We start from the raw sequence: 19,148 nt of genomic DNA on the forward strand, positions 1-19,148 counted from the left end.
CACGTAAGCTCTTTGGGACAATGACAGTCTAGCATAGAGCACAGTGCTATACAAATAATAAATAATGATAAAGTCATGTTGTACTATATCTTTATATTACCTTAGCAAAAACTTTCATTGTATATCCCAAATATTGCACTCTAGGATCAATAGCTGCATATGTAGCCAGCATTCTTGTGTTATGCTGTGCCTGGAAAACAGACAAGTATTAGACAATAGTTTATAGTTTAATCTGGTATAGCCTGCAGTTCAGACATGGGGAGGTAGAGAGTCAAAATATACAGGGAGGCAAATTGTACGCTCAGTGACACCCATGCAACATTTCAGTGTGGTTGCAAGAACACAATTAAAGGCTGACTTCAGACCAGTTTATTTGTAAAAATTAACACCTGAATACACCAGCTTGTTCAGAGATGGAATCACTCAAAAACGGAGTGAATCTGGGGCAAATCCTGGCCCCTCCTTTGCTGGCCTGGAGAGGCCCATGGCAGGAGACGCTGTTTGTTTCCACAGTGTAAGAAGAGAGCCAGAAATTGAAGGACAAACAGGCTCCATTAAGCTGAAAGGCCACAGTGACTCTGCAGCTCAAAAAAGGAAGGCCCCTCCACCACTGTGCCACAAAGCTAACCAACTACCTAGGCAGGGCACTAGTCTGAGGATTTGGGGCTATTTGAATTAAAATATGTAAAAAAAATTGGATATGGTATTTTTATTTCTGATTCAGAATTATTCCCTAGTAACTTCAATGCTATCTCCATCTTTTAGATGTCCAAGTATTACCATCTGTAGGCAAACTTTCCAAACAATCCTGCAAAGTATGCATTAGCTTTTATAGAAAGAGACACTTACTAGCGTATTGTATAAGCTGATGTCTCCCTCTAAGCCACTCCGTCTGTGTTCAAATTTTACTATAGGCACTTTGGCTGTTGTTATAGGCAAGATGTTTTTTAAACCTGAGGATAAAATATTTCCATAAATATTAAACATACAAGCAGATACATGTAATTGTAAATATCATGTAGAGTACATTTAAAATACATACCTGGATGCTTTTTAAGAATTTTTGCCAAACCTTCAATTATTTCCTTACAATTTAGTTTCTAGAAAAATAAATAGCAAAATCTGAGCAATGAACTATGGATCCTCACCCCACAAACTGAACAAATATTATATTTAATGGAATAATGAATGAAGGATCATAAATCTTTCTTCATTTTAAGAGTATAAAATGTAACTGCAACATATATTTTCAAATACTGAACTCCCACCTCTGCATTTTCATGGCCTTCCAAGGTCATGCAGATATCCAGATCACTGTCCCGGAATCCAAATCCATTTTTTGAAGAGCCAAATAAGCACAGTCTGGCTTTATCTAACCAAAAGAATAGACAAAAAGTGTCACTTTTTTTGTAATATCTTTTGGCACTGCTTACTACAGGAAATTTCTTATTTGAGATAAGAGGCTGGACCCAATTTTGCTTAATATATTTAATGGACTTTTAAATCAGTTTCTATTGGACACCTCTGACATCTCATGTCAGACAACAGAAGTAGTTGGTACATTATTTTAATTTCTATGTGCAACTGATGAGGAATTAAAATGCAATTTTTGATATGCCTGCCATGTTAGGGACTCAGTAACTAATTATTACATACGAATTTCTACATACATTAATTGCTTTTTTACAGTACAATACAGTTTTAACTGTTTTGAAAAGTATATAAATACATGCAAAAAAACTAGTTATAATACACATTAATAACACAGATACTAAGGTACCGCTATTTGTACTTGATTCTTTGTGATTTTTTTGGTTCATTTATACTTCCCAAGGTTTAGCAATTGTAGGGATATAGGCTCACATTAAACCAGGGTGAACTATGGTTTTAAATTGAGTTGGGATATTAAAATGAGCATTAGGCTCAAAGCATGTGACCAAAAAGAATGAGATCATGAGAAAGAAGTAATTGTGTTAAACTGGCAGTGACCATTTGAAATACCAGTGTTATCTTATTTAAGGTTGGGCTGCAGTAATAGAAATAAAACAAGGTTAATTGGGAACCAAGCACAGTAAATAATTGGCTATGTAAGAAACTGTTTCATCTGGCTTTAACTAAGGTCCAATAATTGGCAATGACATCACTTGTTTGTTAATGGGTATAACAAGGTAAACCCAGGAGTTCATTGCTAATACCTGCCTGACCAAGTTGGAGCTGACAATATAGGTTTAAGCATCCCTGGGTTTAGCCCATTTGTAAGTACTTTGATCAAACAGCTTATAAATGGTTTGTTACTCTTTGGATGTAAAAAGCAACAGAGGGTCCTGTGGCACCTTTAAGACTAACAGAATACACTTTGGATGTAGTAAGTTGCTTATTTAGGCTTTATAGGCATGTTTAGAGCAATTGTATACATACACCTCTACCCCGATATAACACTGTCCTCGGGAGCCAAAAAATCTTACCATGTTATAGGTGAAACCGCATTATATCAAACTTGCTTTGATCCGCCGGAGTGTGCAGCCACCCCCCGGAGCACTGCTTTACCGCGTTCTATCTGAATTCGTGTTATATCGGGTCGCATCATATTGGGGTTGAGGTGTATTATTTGGGCTTTGGATGTAATAAAGGAATTTAAGGTTAAATTGGTGTTGTGGTAATAAATACAGATAATAACCCTGTATAAATCATGATGATTCCAACAACAACATGAAAATTCCATTTTCTGTTACTAGGAAAATTTGGTTGATTGGGATGTTTCTCTGTGCCCGCAAAAAGAACAGGAGTACTTGTGGCACCTTAGAGACTGACAACTTTATTAGAGCATAAGCTTTCTGTGCCCATTAACCATAGTCTATGGTATAAGATACAAATATTGAAGTCAATGCAGTTTCTGAATGAAACATTTTATTTCCACTTTGGGTTATTCATTTCATTTTTGTTTGAAATTTATTTTCACTCACGTATTAATACGCATGGTAATATAATTGAGAAGGATTTCTTTCTGAATGACCTGTTTTAGATCACTGTAATTTGTTCATTTTGAAATCAATGATAAGAAACTATATCTATCAGCTCATGGCTGCTTTCAAACCTTTGATGGAATCAGAAACCTTCAGCCTTAAATTTCTGTGACAGAAAGATTGTGCCCTCAATCCTCAGCTGTCACCAATAAGCACGGGGCACAGCTGAAGGGTGGAGCTGCAAAAGAAACATTTACAGCTACCTGATCTTGGGGCCAATTCTGGAAGAAAGAATGGTCTTCTGGATAAGACAATAGACTGGAACTCAAGCGACCTGGTTCAATTCCTGACTGTACTACAGACTTTGTATGAGACCTTAGACAAGTCACTTAGTTTTTCTGTGCCTTGGTTTCCACAATATATATATATAGAGAGAGAGAGAATAATTTTTCCTACTTCATGGAAGTGATGCGAAGATAAATCCATTAAGATTTCAGAGGCACGCAAATACTATATTGATGGGTCCATATAAGTACATGGGCCACAATGCTACTCTAAACTGTATGTAGTTGGCTATAGTCCAATAACACTCTTTCCCTCCCGTGGCATGCTTCCTGTGCTTGGGGTCAGCAAGGGTTTGGTTATGTCAACCTACATCATGCAGGCTTTCCCCCATGCTGTGGAGATGCACCAGTTGCCAGCACCACTAGGGCAGCACAAAGGGGCCAGAGTAGGGTTAGGGATTGAGTTTATATGTCTACAGGTACCTTTATATACAAACTCAAAAGGAAGATGCCACCATTTTAAAGTAGACAAAGGAACAAAGAAAGACAATTCTATATTAATGGGCTGGACAACTGGAATGAAGGGAGAAATTTTAACAATGAATGATAAGTGGTTACCTATTATTACATACCGTTGTATTCTTTTCTAATAAATCTTTCCAAACTTGCCAGAATTTGTTCTCTGTTTTGTTGCTCAGAGAAAGGAGGTGATAATTCATCTGAGAAAAAAAAAAAAGTTAGACTCTGATTTAACATTCCACTATATTTTTGGTCCTAAATATCTGATTTTATGAATTAAAGTATTTGCTAATATTTATTCTCTTTGAATAAGTCTGACATTTTCTATGGTAGTTAGTACTGACTGCATTTTACTTTGGGACTTGATCCTGTTGTCATTAATCAGGCAAAACTCTTGGGAGCCAATAAGAGCTTTGCCTGAGTAAGAGCTGTAGAATCCAGGTAATACTGAGGGTTTGTCTACACTAACAGTGCAGCAGCTGCACCAGTGCAACTGCGCCACTGTGCTTAGTGAAGATGCTACCTAGGCCGATGGGAAAAGCTCTCCCATTAGCGTAGGTACTCTGACTCCCCGAGAGGCAGTAGCTACATCGACAGGAGAAGCCCTCCTGTCGACATAGCGCTGTCTACACCGGCGGTTAGGTCAGTATAAAGGCATTGCTTAGGGCTGTGGATTTTCTACGTCCCTGAGCATCGTAGTTATATCAATGTAACTTGGTAGTGTAGACCAAGCCTGAGGCCACACTGCTTACCACACCAAATCTCTATTACTCCTGGAGGGATTCTGCGTCAAAATATTAAAAATTCTGCCCCCCCAAAATTTTTAAATGTGAAAAATTCTGCAAATTTTATTTGTCAAAATAATGCAATATAATCACATCAGTTTCAACTGTTCTGGTAAGTTATTTAAACTACAATATAGAAAAAAGTCCCAATAACGATTCAGCATTTCCTAAACACATGAAAGTTAAGTTACAAACACCTGGTAACCAATACCCTGCATTCCAGTTATAATCCTGGATTTTCATTTAAATTACATTACAGAACACCAAACAGCAATAAAAAAAAAAGTAGAATGGCATTTTAAATTGCTCAGACTTTCACACATGAAAGACATACAGTTTTGCTAATCATTGTCCTGGACCTGGCTGGGTACTTTGGGAAGTGCTTGGTTCTGACTGTCCTGACATTTTATTGACTTCTTGGTAAATGTTTTATTTGCCCTCAAAGTCTTTTTTTTTTTTTTAAATGGATAGGTAAAATAAATCCTGTGCTGTAATCTAACCCCATTGTGCCACTTTGCCACAGGAAAAAAGTGAGAAAGCACATAGATTTTCCTAGCTGATTCCCTTACTGTCATTTATAAGGCTTTACATCACTCTGGCAATGTAGGGGTCTTAAAACTTTTACATGTTTTATACTCCTGGGGGAATCGACTGAGAATGGGAACCATTAACTAACAATAGGAACATTAGCAATGTTACTACACAAGCAGGCTGCTACATTTCTGCCTCAGGTAATGAGATCAATTAACCATCAACAGCAACTTTGACAAAATGTGTGTGTGGAGGGGCTGTTTACAAAAGCTATTTTCTTTAATTTAAAAACAAACAATTTTCAGTAATATGATACTAATATTTAATTAAGTGTTTTTTTCGATTCTCAGGAAGTTACAGACATGTTACTAGGCAGGCAGCCTGCTACATTTCTGCCTCACAGAATGATATCAATTAACTAGCAGGCAGGCTGCTACATTTCTGTTTCAGGTACAGAGCCTTCCTTGGGCATAATAAAAAGACCTACCCCACCTCCATGCCTGTTGAGTCGCAGTAGCAAGTGATAGGGACATAATTTCTCTCGCTTGTTGGCCAGCCCCACCCCATGACAGTGATCAACATCTCCCCCAGAGGCACACACGCCCAGCCTCCCTCCCCCCACAGTGATTTGCCTCTCTGAGGCTGCTTCAGGCACGCTGGAACAGATGCACTGCCTGGGCTACCAAAGAAGAGGTGCGTGTCCCCCTGCATATTTATTTTTCATTTTACAGAAATATGTAGACCATCTGAATTCTGCGCTCCCACAGGTGTGCAGAATTCTGTCAGGAGTACTTTATGCACATTGGCTGCCTGTTCTCTCCAAAACCAATAATAACTAAAGATGAAAGTTCTTGCTAAAACACATTTTGGGACCAAATTCTTTGTCAGCATAACTCTACTGACTTCAAACTATATGACAAAACAATATGGGCCAAATTCTGTTTCAGCTACATTGCTGTAACTTCCTCCCACTAAAGTCAATGAAGTAAGCACCACATTAAAGGGAACAGAATTCGGCTCTACGGCTTTAATTTTTAGAAATTACAGCCTGTGAAGTGAAAAGTCCTACACTAGTCCAACAGTAATACTGTACTTACCAAAGCATCTCTTACATACTATATCAAGTATTTCCCGAAATCTGTTTGTCATTGGTGGTAGTGGTTTTAGATCAATTTTCTTAAAATCCTCTGGGCAGTCATTTTTGGAATGGCCATCACGTTTGCAGATGCTGCATACTATAGTTGGAGGCTATTAGAAGAAATAAAATAAACAAATTTTAAAATATTTCAATGAATGCATACTATTTCCATAGGACTGTGGTGAGCAATAACAGCGTTTATCTAGAGAACAATAAAAGAGCACCCCTTGACAAATCACCTTTTGCCCCTGCAGTGCACTACAGAGTTCAGGAATTCTGCCAGAGGATAAAGTGAAAGGAGAGGTCAGAAGAGGAGGGAATCACTCTCTTACTGAAATCAAGAGCTTTGCATGAGGAGGAAGGGAACTAGCCACCAAGTATATGCACAATAAACCTCCTAGATAGTGACCCACTGGCTGATCTGTTAAGGATGATAAAAAGGTAATGTTACAAGCCCAGTCATGTAGTACTTCTTTAGGTAAAGTTCCCACTGACATCAATGGGAGGTTTGCCTGTGTAAGGACTACAGGATTAGGCTATATAGGTTTAAAATGTCATGTTAGTAATTAAAGAAAAATATTTGATTTGATTTCTAATCAATTTTTTACAAAGAAGAGTTGAAAGTAGTTTCAGATACTATACTTGTCTCTGAGACCCCCCTAGCAGTTTTTGTGTTTACTATCACATTACTTTTTACAGTGTTTTTCTCTTTCCTATTACTATGTGAAAGACCCACACAAACAACGTGGGCAACACAGGGCTTGTAACCTACCGGGGTAAATTGACCTAAGTTATGCTACTCCAGCTACATGAATAACGTAGCTGGAGTCGACGTAGTTTAAGTAGACTTACCCCAGTGTCTTCACTGCGTCGACGGGAAACGCTCTCCGGTCGACTTACCTTACTCTTCTCGGGGACCTGGAGTACCGGAGTCAACCGAGAGCGCTCTGCCATTAATTTAGCGGGTCTTCACTAGACCCGCTAAATTGACACCTGCTGCATCGATTGCAGCAGCATGGCTCTCCCCAGTAGTGAGACAAGCCCTAAGTGATTGACTGACTATGGTGAAAAACAGAACTGACTACACAAAGTTCAGTAAACAAACTGAAAAAACAAATACATTTCTCTTTACTACTCTCTTTCAGTTACAGGTACACTAGCCCTAGGGTTACCTATTTTGATTTACAAAGGTGGAAAGGGGGGAGTTCTCATCCAGAGATCTTGGCATCCTTGACAATATTTAAACATACAAAAGAGTATAATTGCTCTACCAATTACTACAGCTCCATCAATTCTACCTAACCCCCATCCAACAGAGCTTAGGGGGAAAAAACCTTCTGCCCTATAATTCTCTCCTGACTCTAAAAGTCAAGGAGAACCGAAAAGATTTTTGGGCAGAAATGTGTTTATTAACAGTGTCCCTTTAATAAATTGGACTTTTACAAAAAAGTCTGAAATGAGTCAAAACATTTTAATAATTACACAACTATCACTCACAACAGTTCTAGGCCCTTAGGAACTCCGCTTTCATAACATGCTATATTATCGCCACATGTTATCTGACACTCTGAGATAGACTGGAGAACATTCTAAGTGTCCAAGTGTCATGAAAAGATGGGAGTGGATAAAAATCAATGTTTAAAACAAAATTTAAATATATTTTTATTTAATTTAAATAAAATGAATTTTAAAAAATTTAAATCGTATTTTTTTATTTACATTAAATACAGGTTTATTTTTTAGGAAAAAAAAAATTTAAAATTAAATTTGAAATGAAGAACCTATGTTAAGGCCTAAACTTATTATAATCAATTAAAATTAAAATAATCTAAATTAAATACGCTTCCTACCAAGTTGTAAAAAAGTCAAAACAGCAAACTCATGGAAGTTACTGGCTAAGCACCTGGAACCAGAATTTGCTGAAATGCTACACTAGTTTTTGATAGCAATAGCCTCTTCTACAGGTACAAAGAGAATATTTTCCTCATTTCAGTTTATTCAATTAATTCAGTTCAATGAGTAGTTCATTCAAAGTTAAGAAAGCAATGAAGTTAAAAAGCAAGAAAGCTTGTTTTCCTCTTCCAAATAATGAATAAAAAGTAAGTATAAGATTCACTATTTCTAAAATATTGAAAAACATGGTGACTAGAAACAATTGTTCAATTTGCTAACTATATTAATAAAGACACTGTAGAAATTGCAGTACTCCTATAAAGTCTGCCAGAATTAAAGCAGCACATACCCTGAACTCCCATTTAATTCCTTCAGTGGCAGTCAAAAGAAAGGAGATGTAATCAAGCTGGAGTCACTGATTATTTTTTGATAAGGCCTTTTTGGCTCTCAACACTTTTGGCCGGGTGAAAACTGAGTGATGTCAAATTGCTCTAAAACATCTAATCTTCAGGAAGATGCCTGCATACTTCTTATCACTGCACTGGCAGGTCTTTTCTCTGAGTTACTTTTTTTAAAACTGAAAATCTGGAGTTTTCCACACTGAAATGTATCAGTTGTTTTTACCTAGAGAAGGAGAATATAAGGAAAGCCAACCTTCCAGTCCTTGGGGATAGTTATAGCCAGGGTGGTAGCTATACATTAGTAAATAACTGTTGCATTTAGTTAGGGTCAAATTAGGTCATGTTTGTACAATATTTTGAAAACTGGAAAATGATATAAAACTGCTATCAATAAGTTTCATTCAACATAATAATTTGCCTTCTTACAAATGAACAAAAATAAAAAACAAAAAAAAAAATATCAGGGCCCAAAAAAGATGGGCTATCCAGTTCTTTCTTTCTCTTCTATGGTGAGCAACTACACTGCACTTCCCAACTATGGAAAAGTAATGAAAGTTAGAAAATAGCCTATACTTCTCTAATCTGACACAGTGAGGAACATCACATTATATAACCAAGATAATTATACATCTCTTTATACCATAGGTAAATAGGTCAAGGTGCTCGTAAAGCTATGTTGTAACTCCTCTCAAAGCATAGTGATACCCTGACATGTTAACTTCTTTCAGCCCTGTAACAATACATTCGCCTGTGCTGAGGGAGCAAGTATTTGAAACAGGGAGAGTAGTAATTCATGACGGAGAATGGAATAACAACTAAACAATTCTCCCACCTGGCAGTCTAACAGTTTGGAAGCAGGAATACAGTTCTAACAGGTAGTGAAAGGAGATACTTTGCACCCAATGTTTTATTGATGTGGGAGTGAAATAACCCCACCATTTATATATCTTTAAAATGCATCTTACCTTTCCAGAAGTCAAAATAAATTTATCAAACACATAATGCATTTCTTCTCTGGAGAGTTTATCTTCATCTTTAAGGGTACAAACATCTACCATTGCTTTGCAGTTGTGCGAGGTAGCTGATGTGCTAGTGCACTTATTCTTCTGTGAACACTCCATTACTGAACTCTGTCCACCTTCAACATCAACAAATTCATTAACAGAATTTGGGTCATGGAACCAACGTTCACTGCAATTACAATGGTGGCTTAGCTTGTCTTTATTTAGACCAGTTTCTGAAAGCTCTAGATCATCTTTCTCTTTGAGTGATTTTTGCTTTAATTCACAGCATTCTTTAGAAATAAGAGATACTGTTTCCTCTCTGTCTTCATCATAATTGGAGTCCAATGCATCTGTCTTATTTACTAACAAACTATCTGTGTTCTCAGAAATACATTTCCTGGATGTAAATTCCATTTCATTACATTCAAGTTCATATTCATGTATACTACATCCATTTCCTGCATTCTGTTTCTCTAAAACATTTTCTCCCTGTGGAAGGCAACAGTTGGCTACAGGTTCTCCAGATTTTGCATCTTTCTTGCTGCTAATTTTTTCCTTTTCTTTTTTCTTGGTATCTGATTTGGATTTAATCCCATCTTTAGTTTGTGGACATGCAAAATATTTATACGCTGTCCTGAATCGCTCTAGGATGTACTCAAACACCATCTGGCTATTTAGGCTTCGTGCAACATTCCTCTTTAGTGCAAAAGGATCTAGAAAAAGACAATTCAAGTAGTAATTTACTACTATACATCAAGTAATACCGGCACAATAATGTATTTCAAATGCATAAGTTATTAGTATTTTGTATTTCAAATTACAGAACCCTACAATATAGTCCAGAACTATATTTATTATGTTATACATCCTCTTCTTCATTTCATCCTGGTACCGGACTGTTTTCATTACAAGGTTGAAGGATATAATGGAATAAACAGCTCATAGACATATATTGTTCTTAAGTTCCATTTAAGGAACTGGATCGCAAGAGAGTCTTTAGATATTTCTGTATAATCACCATATATTTACTGTAAATGTCTGATTTAATTAATAAAAAATGTGTACTGTTTCTGCTTTGTTAAAAAATTCCCATATTATGGCTGATTCCTAAACTTGAAAGTAAAATAAATATCCAGACATTACAATCAATCTTCAGGTAACTCTGCCCAATATTTTCTCCTTCTTTGATTTTTTTCATTGATTTAATTTGATAATTTATTTAGAAGTGAAGCAACAGTCAGGAAACTGACTATGTAAAATGATCTCATAGAGTTTCATATTTAGTTTCTCTTTGTAACTTCCAGAATAAATTTGCGATTTACAAGTCCAAAGAGGACTTTCATAATTGCAATTACTGACAATTCCACTTCAGATCTTAAATATCAAGGTGGGTTGCTTCTTCCTCTTACATCAACTCCTGTACTAAAAATTCATCACATGGAACTTAGCTGAAAACATTGTTAAAAGGATATAATCCCTCCCAATTAGAATAACCATTTAATCATTATCTTGACACATTTTCCTTTTTTTCTCATGGTTCAGATACTCTCTCTATTAGGTCCCTAACTCTCATCTCAGGGTATATCTACACTGCAATAAAAGACATGTTGCGCCAAGTCTCAAAGCCCAGGTCAGTTCCTCAGGCTCATGCGACTCGCACTGATGGGCTAAAAATAGCAATGTAGATGTTCCAGCTCTGGTTGGAGCCCGAGCTTTGAGACGCGGTGCTGCAGATTTTTTCTTTGCAGTGTAGACATACATACCCTTAGGGACTTCAGTTTCCAGGATGATGACTAGGTTGGATTCTCATCTCCAAAACTCAAATCTATTCCCACAGACTTAACTTCCCCTCCCCAACGTTTCTTTGATCATGTCCAATACAGATATCCATCTTACCAAAACCTCCTTCACCAAGGTCATTAACAAACCTCCTTCTAGCAATGTGATAGGAAAATTTTCAAATCCTATTTCACTTTGTCTCCTGCCTTTGACACATTTCATTACTGTTCTCTCTACCTTCCCTAACAGTGTTCTCTTCCTGTTCTCCTCATACCTCACCGATTCCTCCTCAGCATCCCTTTGCTGACTCCTTATTTTCCTCTTTACTGTTGGCATTCTTTAAGATTCTCTACTTGGTCCATTCCTTTTCCCTCTATGTGCTTTATGAGACCTCAGGCACTACCATTTCTAAGCTGATAACTAACCAATCTATCTCCTACTTTCAACCTCCACCCCTTTTGTCCAGTCTCTCATATCTAGCCATCTCTCCTACACCTCCTCCTGGATGTCTCACCATCTCAATCTCCTATAAAAACTTTATCTTCTTTCCAAACCATTTCCCACTTCCTCACTTTTCTATCACCACTGATAATCCAGAGTTCTGGTACACTATTTTCTGATCTTTCCTAACATACTGTTTCATTTTTTTTTCCTAAATAATAAATAATTAAATAAAAGATTAATGTTTTCCAAATGGAAATGGATAAAACTTAGGCAAAGAAAGGGAATTATTCTTTCTCCCATCATCACATACCACATTAGGTATCACCATCAAATATACTCTGCCTCAAGGCTCTCAAATGTATTACCTATGGTCAGACATCTAGTTTTTAATATATTTTCCAGGACATACTCATCATCCCACTATGCGGACAGTCAGCTTCCCAGTGTGGGAATATGGCCCATGGGATGTTTACTTCACTGAGCTGGTTCCATTCGCTCTGATCAATGCTCTCCTCTCTGCTCTGTCCATATGTCAGAAGCAGAGGAAATAAACTGATGATCAGAGGCAACTAGAAGACCCAGTGGTATGGGATCTTGCACAGGTAATGTTCCCACACCCCCAGAACAAATGGGTGGAGAAAAGTACAGAGAATGGGGAATGAAATAGATGGAGATGGTTCAAGGAGAAAAGGAACAGTATTACAGAGATGGAACAGAAGAAGAAAAGGCTGGGGGGAAATGGTACTCCATATTTCAGGTGTCATTGTACTCATACTGCAGTGCTGGGTAGAGGACACATCCTCAAGTAGCCTCATTAACTTTTGTACATTTGCCAGCTAAACTTGTACTTTCCTCTCCATTTGCATCTAATGCAATTTCTTGTCCAAGTACTAGAAATAAATGTTAGATAAGTAAAATCCAAAGAATAAAGCATAATGTCTGTAGACTTGGTAAAAAGAACATTACCGCACCTTCAATGGCTATTCGCCTTTTAGGCCAGTTTTTGTTCTCTCTGGTTAAGAGTTCTTGTACCCGTATGCTGATGACATATTCCTCCAAAGCAAATTCCAGTGTGTAAAACTTCAACAGTTCTAACCACAGTTGCCCCAGGGATATTTGGTGGGGTTTTTCAAATGCTAAGGGAGACTGAAACAAACATGAGTGTTTAGTAGCAATAAGAAATTAAAATTCCAGGTTTTTTTCTACGTTTTTTTTTTTAATAAAAAGTTTAATGATCAGACAGCAGAGGTGAGAGACAGCAGAGGTGGTCTCCATTCAGATAAAACAATGACTCACTTTGCCATGTTTCTCCTTCGCATTGCTTTGGTTGTCCGTTTCTGAGCTTGTTGACTTCTTACCACCTTTCTGCTGTTCAGCTTTAGCTTTGCCTTCTACACCACTTGAATTTTTCCCCGCTCCATTATTTGTTGGTTTGTATTCCCATCTTACAAACTTCTCCTCTTCTGTACCTCTCAGTGTGTAGTCATCTGCCCTCTTTAAATCAAAGCCTTCAACCTAAATACAGTTAAAGGATTTCTGAGAACAAGATTGTATGTCACATACCCTACTTGGAACAAAACATAGAAATGGCAATTTCAGGGCCCCAAAAAGATAATTTCACCAACACTGCTAATATTAGTTATGAATGGCAAGAAAAGGGTAATCACATCTCAGTGTGTCAACTGAGTTAAAAAATAAATTCCTTCCCCCGATCCAAAGCACAGAATTGCACAATTGTCCAGGAATATTATGAGAGTCTCACTTTTCTCAAAAGCAACAGGCTTTTGTCAACCACTCAAAGAAAAATGTGCTAGGTGCTTTATTTAGACTATTCAATCTAGTATGACACATCTTATGATCTGTAAAATACCCATGTAGCACTGCCCCTTAAAAATATTGCAAGAGTAGGATTATTATATTGTCAAAAAAAACTTACCCAAGTGCCTAAATAGGATGGTAAAATGGGTGGTTTTCTTTGTTGAAGAAAAAATATCACCATTAAGGCAAAAGAATATGAGGGAATCCCACCTTCTGCCTGGCAGTCAATATGGCACAACTACAAAAAGATAAGACAGCTATAGTTTTCTGATAAGCTTTTAGCATTTTAATTATATAATATATTATATAAATGAGCCATTAGAAAAGTTCAAAAGGAATATGGAATATATGCTAAAGCTGACTAGAAAGGCTTTCATCTCAAAATCTAAGGAAATGGTAAACTTTTATATAGATGTCTTCTGTGTTATCTATTTCTCACTCACAATCCAATCAGAACACAGCACTCACCTACTTTTTTCCACACCATGCAACTCCCATGTTACAGCATTATTCAGAAAGTTACAGTAGATACACATTGGCCAGAGGATAAAATGTAATCTGTAATCATTTGTAAAGTTCTTCAACTTTACTATTATTATTATTTATTATTATACTCATTGATTCTATCATAACTATGCGGTTATGGCTCACATTTACGCTTCTGCCAGGGATTTATGTTTTTGGTTAGAGAACCTGCTATTGTGCAATCGCCAGGTATAGAGGGCTTCTTCGTATCTGGCTCTATGCTGATAGAATGCTTTTCCATGTGAGCTCAAGAGGCTTTTCACTATTTTTAGTCAGACTTCAAACAGTTCTCTATTCTAGTTTGTAATGTAATGTTCTTATGTACTGTATGGCACTAATCGATTTATTAAACCGTCTTCATAAAAATATCAATATTAATAATACTATATAATGGAATGCACTTTTCAATAAAGTCAAGTCATTTAAAGTCAAGTATTGCTTAGTAGTGAACCCAAACCTGAATTATAAAAGGATTTGACATCTGAAGTATACTTAATAGGGCTGTTACAGCTCAATTCTTATACTCAGCAATGGTTTCTCTAGTTGACCCAGTGGGAGATGGAGACAAAAACGTGTACAATTGTTTTGCTGGCAGCCTGACATGAGCTCATTTTTTAAAACTGCCTTGATTTTGATGAGTGGTGGGTTTGGCAAATGATGCTTATTCTCTTGGGATGAATTCTGGGAAAAGAGTTCCCAGTCCTAGAATGAGGATCTGCAAAGCCCTGCACCTGTTGAAACTGTACTGTGGGTGATAAGACGTCCAATGTTTGCTAGTTGGTCTGCTTCATAATGTTATGGAGGCCAGAACAGAGCCAATGATATACTGGCAATTTTAGAAGTGTGTATAATATAAATGAAGAGTGAGATCCTCACCCCCTCTCTGGCCCCTTTAGATCAGATGAAAGGGCCAGAGCAGTGTAAGGGGGCATGTCAGACGGAGGCTGGCCCCTGTGGCTGAAATAGGTCCAGCTCCCCTGTGCCACAGCAGGTGCTCCTAGGTGGGAGCATTAAGGGGGTAGGGGCTGCACCTGGGCTATAAATGGTTAGAGGTTGCTCCATTACAGGAGGACAGGCTGTGATAATAGAACCGACTGAGAGAGAGGCAGGAAGCAGAAGCAGCAGGACTACCATAGTCCCCTGGGATGGGGGGCAAAGAGAGCCCAAGATGTGAAGGGTGAGCTGAGAAACAGTTTGTTTAAGTTTGGATAATAAAACTGCTAAAAGGAAATTGTGGGTGTGGCAATGTGTCTTTGCAAGTAGGGGAGAAGTCATGCCTTGTACAGGGCCCTATAAGCACCAGTTCTGACTAGGGGAGAATTCCCTTGCACAGGCACTGTGGACAACAGCCATTCAACAACCTCATTGCAAGCCCTGGAGTAGGGGGCAGGACAAGGGGGGAGGGGGGCAGGGCTGCAGCAGTGCAGAGATTCTGGACAGTACCACAGCCTTGGACGGCATCCATAACTTTGACAGGCCCCATCCAGCCCCCAGAGTAGCCCAGGATCAGGGGAGTACAAAAGTGGCTTAAAGGTACCTTAGCTCTCCCCTCCCTCTGGGCTGTGAGAGTTCAATACTGGCACAGCACAAAATCTTACCCAGTAGATCTTTGGCCAAGTTCCACTGGAAAAGTCTTCATGAGTCACTAGTATACTGCAACCCAGAGTCTGGGAAGATTTGATGACTTTTACAAGTTAGACTTTTTCAGGAATCTAGCTAGGAATTTTAGCAACACAAGTTCCTTAAACTTAGTTGCACCGCTGGGAGACTGCAAGCAATTTAATATAAAACATCTCTCCACAGATGTCAAAAAGGCAGCATATACTTGCCGCTAGACACAAAATGGACATATTCTGCATTACATGCTACTGCATACACTTCAACTCACAATACAGAACAGAAAAGAGAATTCAGAGTTGTTGTTTTTTTAAAACTATCTATTGTAACCATGCACAAAACTATGCACATAGAGTTGCAATCTACTTCCAGATTCTGATATTAATAACTCACTCCAGAGTCAGTTCACTAGAACTCACAAAGGTTTATAACCCTATTATATACAGCTAAGTGTGTGTTACTTCTTGTATTTCAGAATCTAGTTGAGAACTACCCTCCTTAAGCTTACTGTAGCCTACTTCATGGACTTTGTCTTTGTATTCCCTCTACTCATCTTGCACCTATCTACTCCCTCTTTTCCTTCAACATAATCTTGTCCCTGTTGATGAAAGAGTGCCTCCTTCTCTGCAGCTCCTCCTATCAGCTCTCCATCTCAGCCTCAAATAAGGCTCTGCCTTAAGTCTCAGAAGAAAATATTTTTCACCCTTCCCATACCTCTTCATTCCTCTCTCCCTATCCTAACATTTCTTTCTATAACTGTGGGATATAAATGCTGAAGAATTTGGGGACACGGTTTACAGGAGAGATGGATGCTACGCTTGACTATAATACATTTTGATTTAGTGGAAAAAGAAAAATTTCATAAGAAACTCTGATACTACTGTATTATAAATTACATGCTGGTGTCTGTGTCACAGGAAGTTTATTCCCATAACACGTTTGTTGCTGTATTATACTTTATGTGCAAGCCTCAAGGGGAGAACAGACATGTTTAAGCAGTCTTTATTTGTATTAACTTACTCTAGCCCAGTAGCGGAAAGCCAACACCAAGGGAGCAAGGACAGGTTCCAGTTTGCCAAGTGCAGCCAGCAAGTCAGTTGTAAGACAGGCCACGTCATTTCTAGCACTCACTTTACAAGTTAAACCACTGTCATTAAGAGAGAAATAAGAAACCAGTTTAAGTTCATAATTTTAACTCCAAGTAAGCAAAGTTTGACAGATTGCCACTCCCAGCATATTGAAAGCAAATACCAGAACACCTCTCATGAATGAAAGTGACCATTTTAGCAAGCAACATGATACCTATCAAACTGAGTTAGATTATCATTACCGCAGGAGTTGGATTTGGAACTCACAAAAATCCCTTCCAGCTATAACAATAAAAAATGTCATTGATAATTTTTTTTCTATGCTCAACTCTGCCCCTGATTAACTGTAACCTTATGCAACTCACTTAAACTTCCTGTGTGTTTCCACATATGCAAAATGGAGATTAATATCTTGTCCCCTCCTCCTATTTCCTTCCCCATCGTTCACTTGACATTAAATAATATTGGGTACAGAGTGGACATTTGACTGAGATGGGTTAGTATTCGTTGCCCTTGTGGAGGAAGTGAATCTGTAGAAGCGGGAGGAGTGCCAAACCAAAGGAAACTTGGAAAAGCTAGTATTTTAAATATAAAATATATGGTAAACGAGGGCCTTGATTATCATCTTTGAAGTTCACTTTTTTGGTTTCTCTTTGTATTATCTTGATTTATCTTCTCTCTCAGATAACACAGTAACTCCTCGCTTAACGTTGTAGTTATGTTCCTGAAAAATGCAACTTTAAGCGAAATGATGTTAAGCGAATCCAATTTCCCCATAAGAATTAATGTAAATGGGGGGTTATGTTCCAGGGAAATTTTTTTCACCAGACAAAAAACTATACATTATATAGATATACACACAGTATATGTTTTAAACAATTTAATACTGTTCACAGCTATGATGACTCTGAAGCTTGGTTGAGGTGGTGAAGTTAGAGGATGGAAGAGGAAGGGATATTTCCCAGGGAATGCCTTGCTGCTAAATGATGAACTAGCACTTGGCTAAGCCCTCAAGGGTTAACACGTTGTTAATGTAGCCTCTCACACAAGGCAGCACGAACACGAGGGAGGGGAGACAGCACACAGAGACAGACACACACCTTGTGTGTGGGAGAGAGAGAAATGCACATTTGCCCATTTAAGTAAGCTGACCCACTCTTACGTGCGTTGTCTTTTTAAGTGGATCAGGAAGTTGAGATAGCAAGCCCCAAGCTCTCTATGTCTCTCTCCGCTCTATATGGAGAAGGGGTAAGCGGGGTGCAGGAGCAGGGGGGACACCCTGACATTAGCCCCCTCTTCCCCCCCTACACAGTAAGCAGGAGTCTCTGGGAGCAGCACATAGCAGTGGGGGGAGGGACAGCTGAACTGCCGGCAATTGATAGCCTGCTGGGCAGCTGCAGCACAGGGAACTTAGGGGAGTGGGGAGCTGATAGGGGGCTGCCGGTCCACCCTGGTTACAAGCCCCCACCAGCTAGCTGCAACGGGCTGCTCTTCCTGCAAGCGGTGGACAAAGCAGGTAGCTGCCAAACGACGTTAGAAGGGAGCATTGCACAACTTTAAACAAGCATGTTCCCAACATATGAAGATATACCTATCTCATAGAGCTGGAAGGGACCCCGAAAGGTCATCGAGTCCAGCCCCCTGTCTTCACTAGTAGGACCAAGTACTGATTTTGCCCCAGATCCCTGAGTGGCCCCCTCAAGGATTGAACTCACAACCCTGGGTTTAGCAGGCCAATGCTCAAACCACTGAGCTATCCCTCCCCCTAATTGATTAGCAACTAAACAATGTTAACCGGGACAACTTTAAGTGAGGCGTTACTGTATTTATTTATTTATTTATTTATACCAAAAAGGTAAAAGGGCCTTGACTTTTTCAGATTAAATACAAAAACCAGAGACAACCCACTCGTTTAAGATCTATGCTATGTGTTTATTTTTTAATGTAACAGCTGGGATGTACCAGCTAAATCTTCTCTCAAGAAATTTCATTCTGCCTCCCTAAATTATTATTATTTACATTCTGTTGGTTCCTATAATGTGCTAGCAACATCCACACACATAGGAAGCAATAGTTCCTGCCCCAAAGAGTAGCCAGGGGCTCTCCTGGTTTCAACCAAATACCTCCTATCCTAAACTGTCATATAGTGGTGCTGTACACCATTAAACAGCAGCTAAATTTCATTCAGGTGGCTGCATTTCAGTGGTTGATGAAGTTATCTGCCCTTCTCCCCTTTTCAGCCTCTCATGTGGGTAGTGAGGCTTAAATTTGTGAAATGCTTTGAGATCCTTGGATTAAATGGTTGGTATAAATTTTAAGTATCCCCTGGGAATGACTTTCCCTTTTCCTTATTTAACTC

General features: G+C 38.4%; 1 protein-coding gene across 8 annotated transcripts in view; it reads right to left on the bottom strand.

Annotated features, from left to right (window-relative positions):
• TUT4 (terminal uridylyl transferase 4) overlaps window positions 1-19,148 on the bottom strand; it is a 74,110-nt gene that overhangs the window by 22,901 nt on the left and 32,061 nt on the right. For 7 of the 8 annotated variants that reach the window (XM_008167909.4, XM_042851422.2, XM_005284815.5 and 4 more), the window contains 11 exons: window positions 16,722-16,848; window positions 13,678-13,797; window positions 13,038-13,256; window positions 12,713-12,887; window positions 9,480-10,231; window positions 6,180-6,330; window positions 3,880-3,966; window positions 1,269-1,372; window positions 1,043-1,100; window positions 850-953; window positions 101-190 (listed from right to left, as the gene is read on the bottom strand). In XM_008167909.4, the coding sequence (XP_008166131.3) occupies window positions 101-190; window positions 850-953; window positions 1,043-1,100; window positions 1,269-1,372; window positions 3,880-3,966; window positions 6,180-6,330; window positions 9,480-10,231; window positions 12,713-12,887; window positions 13,038-13,256; window positions 13,678-13,797; window positions 16,722-16,848 (1,987 nt within the window). The remainder of the gene's footprint in view (window positions 1-100; window positions 191-849; window positions 954-1,042; window positions 1,101-1,268; window positions 1,373-3,879; window positions 3,967-6,179; window positions 6,331-9,479; window positions 10,232-12,712; window positions 12,888-13,037; window positions 13,257-13,677; window positions 13,798-16,721; window positions 16,849-19,148) is intronic. The other variant, XM_042851423.2, reaches the window with a different exon arrangement.

Source organism: Chrysemys picta, chromosome 8 (assembly GCF_011386835.1).
Source record: "Chrysemys picta bellii isolate R12L10 chromosome 8, ASM1138683v2, whole genome shotgun sequence".
NCBI lineage: Eukaryota > Metazoa > Chordata > Testudines > Emydidae > Chrysemys > Chrysemys picta.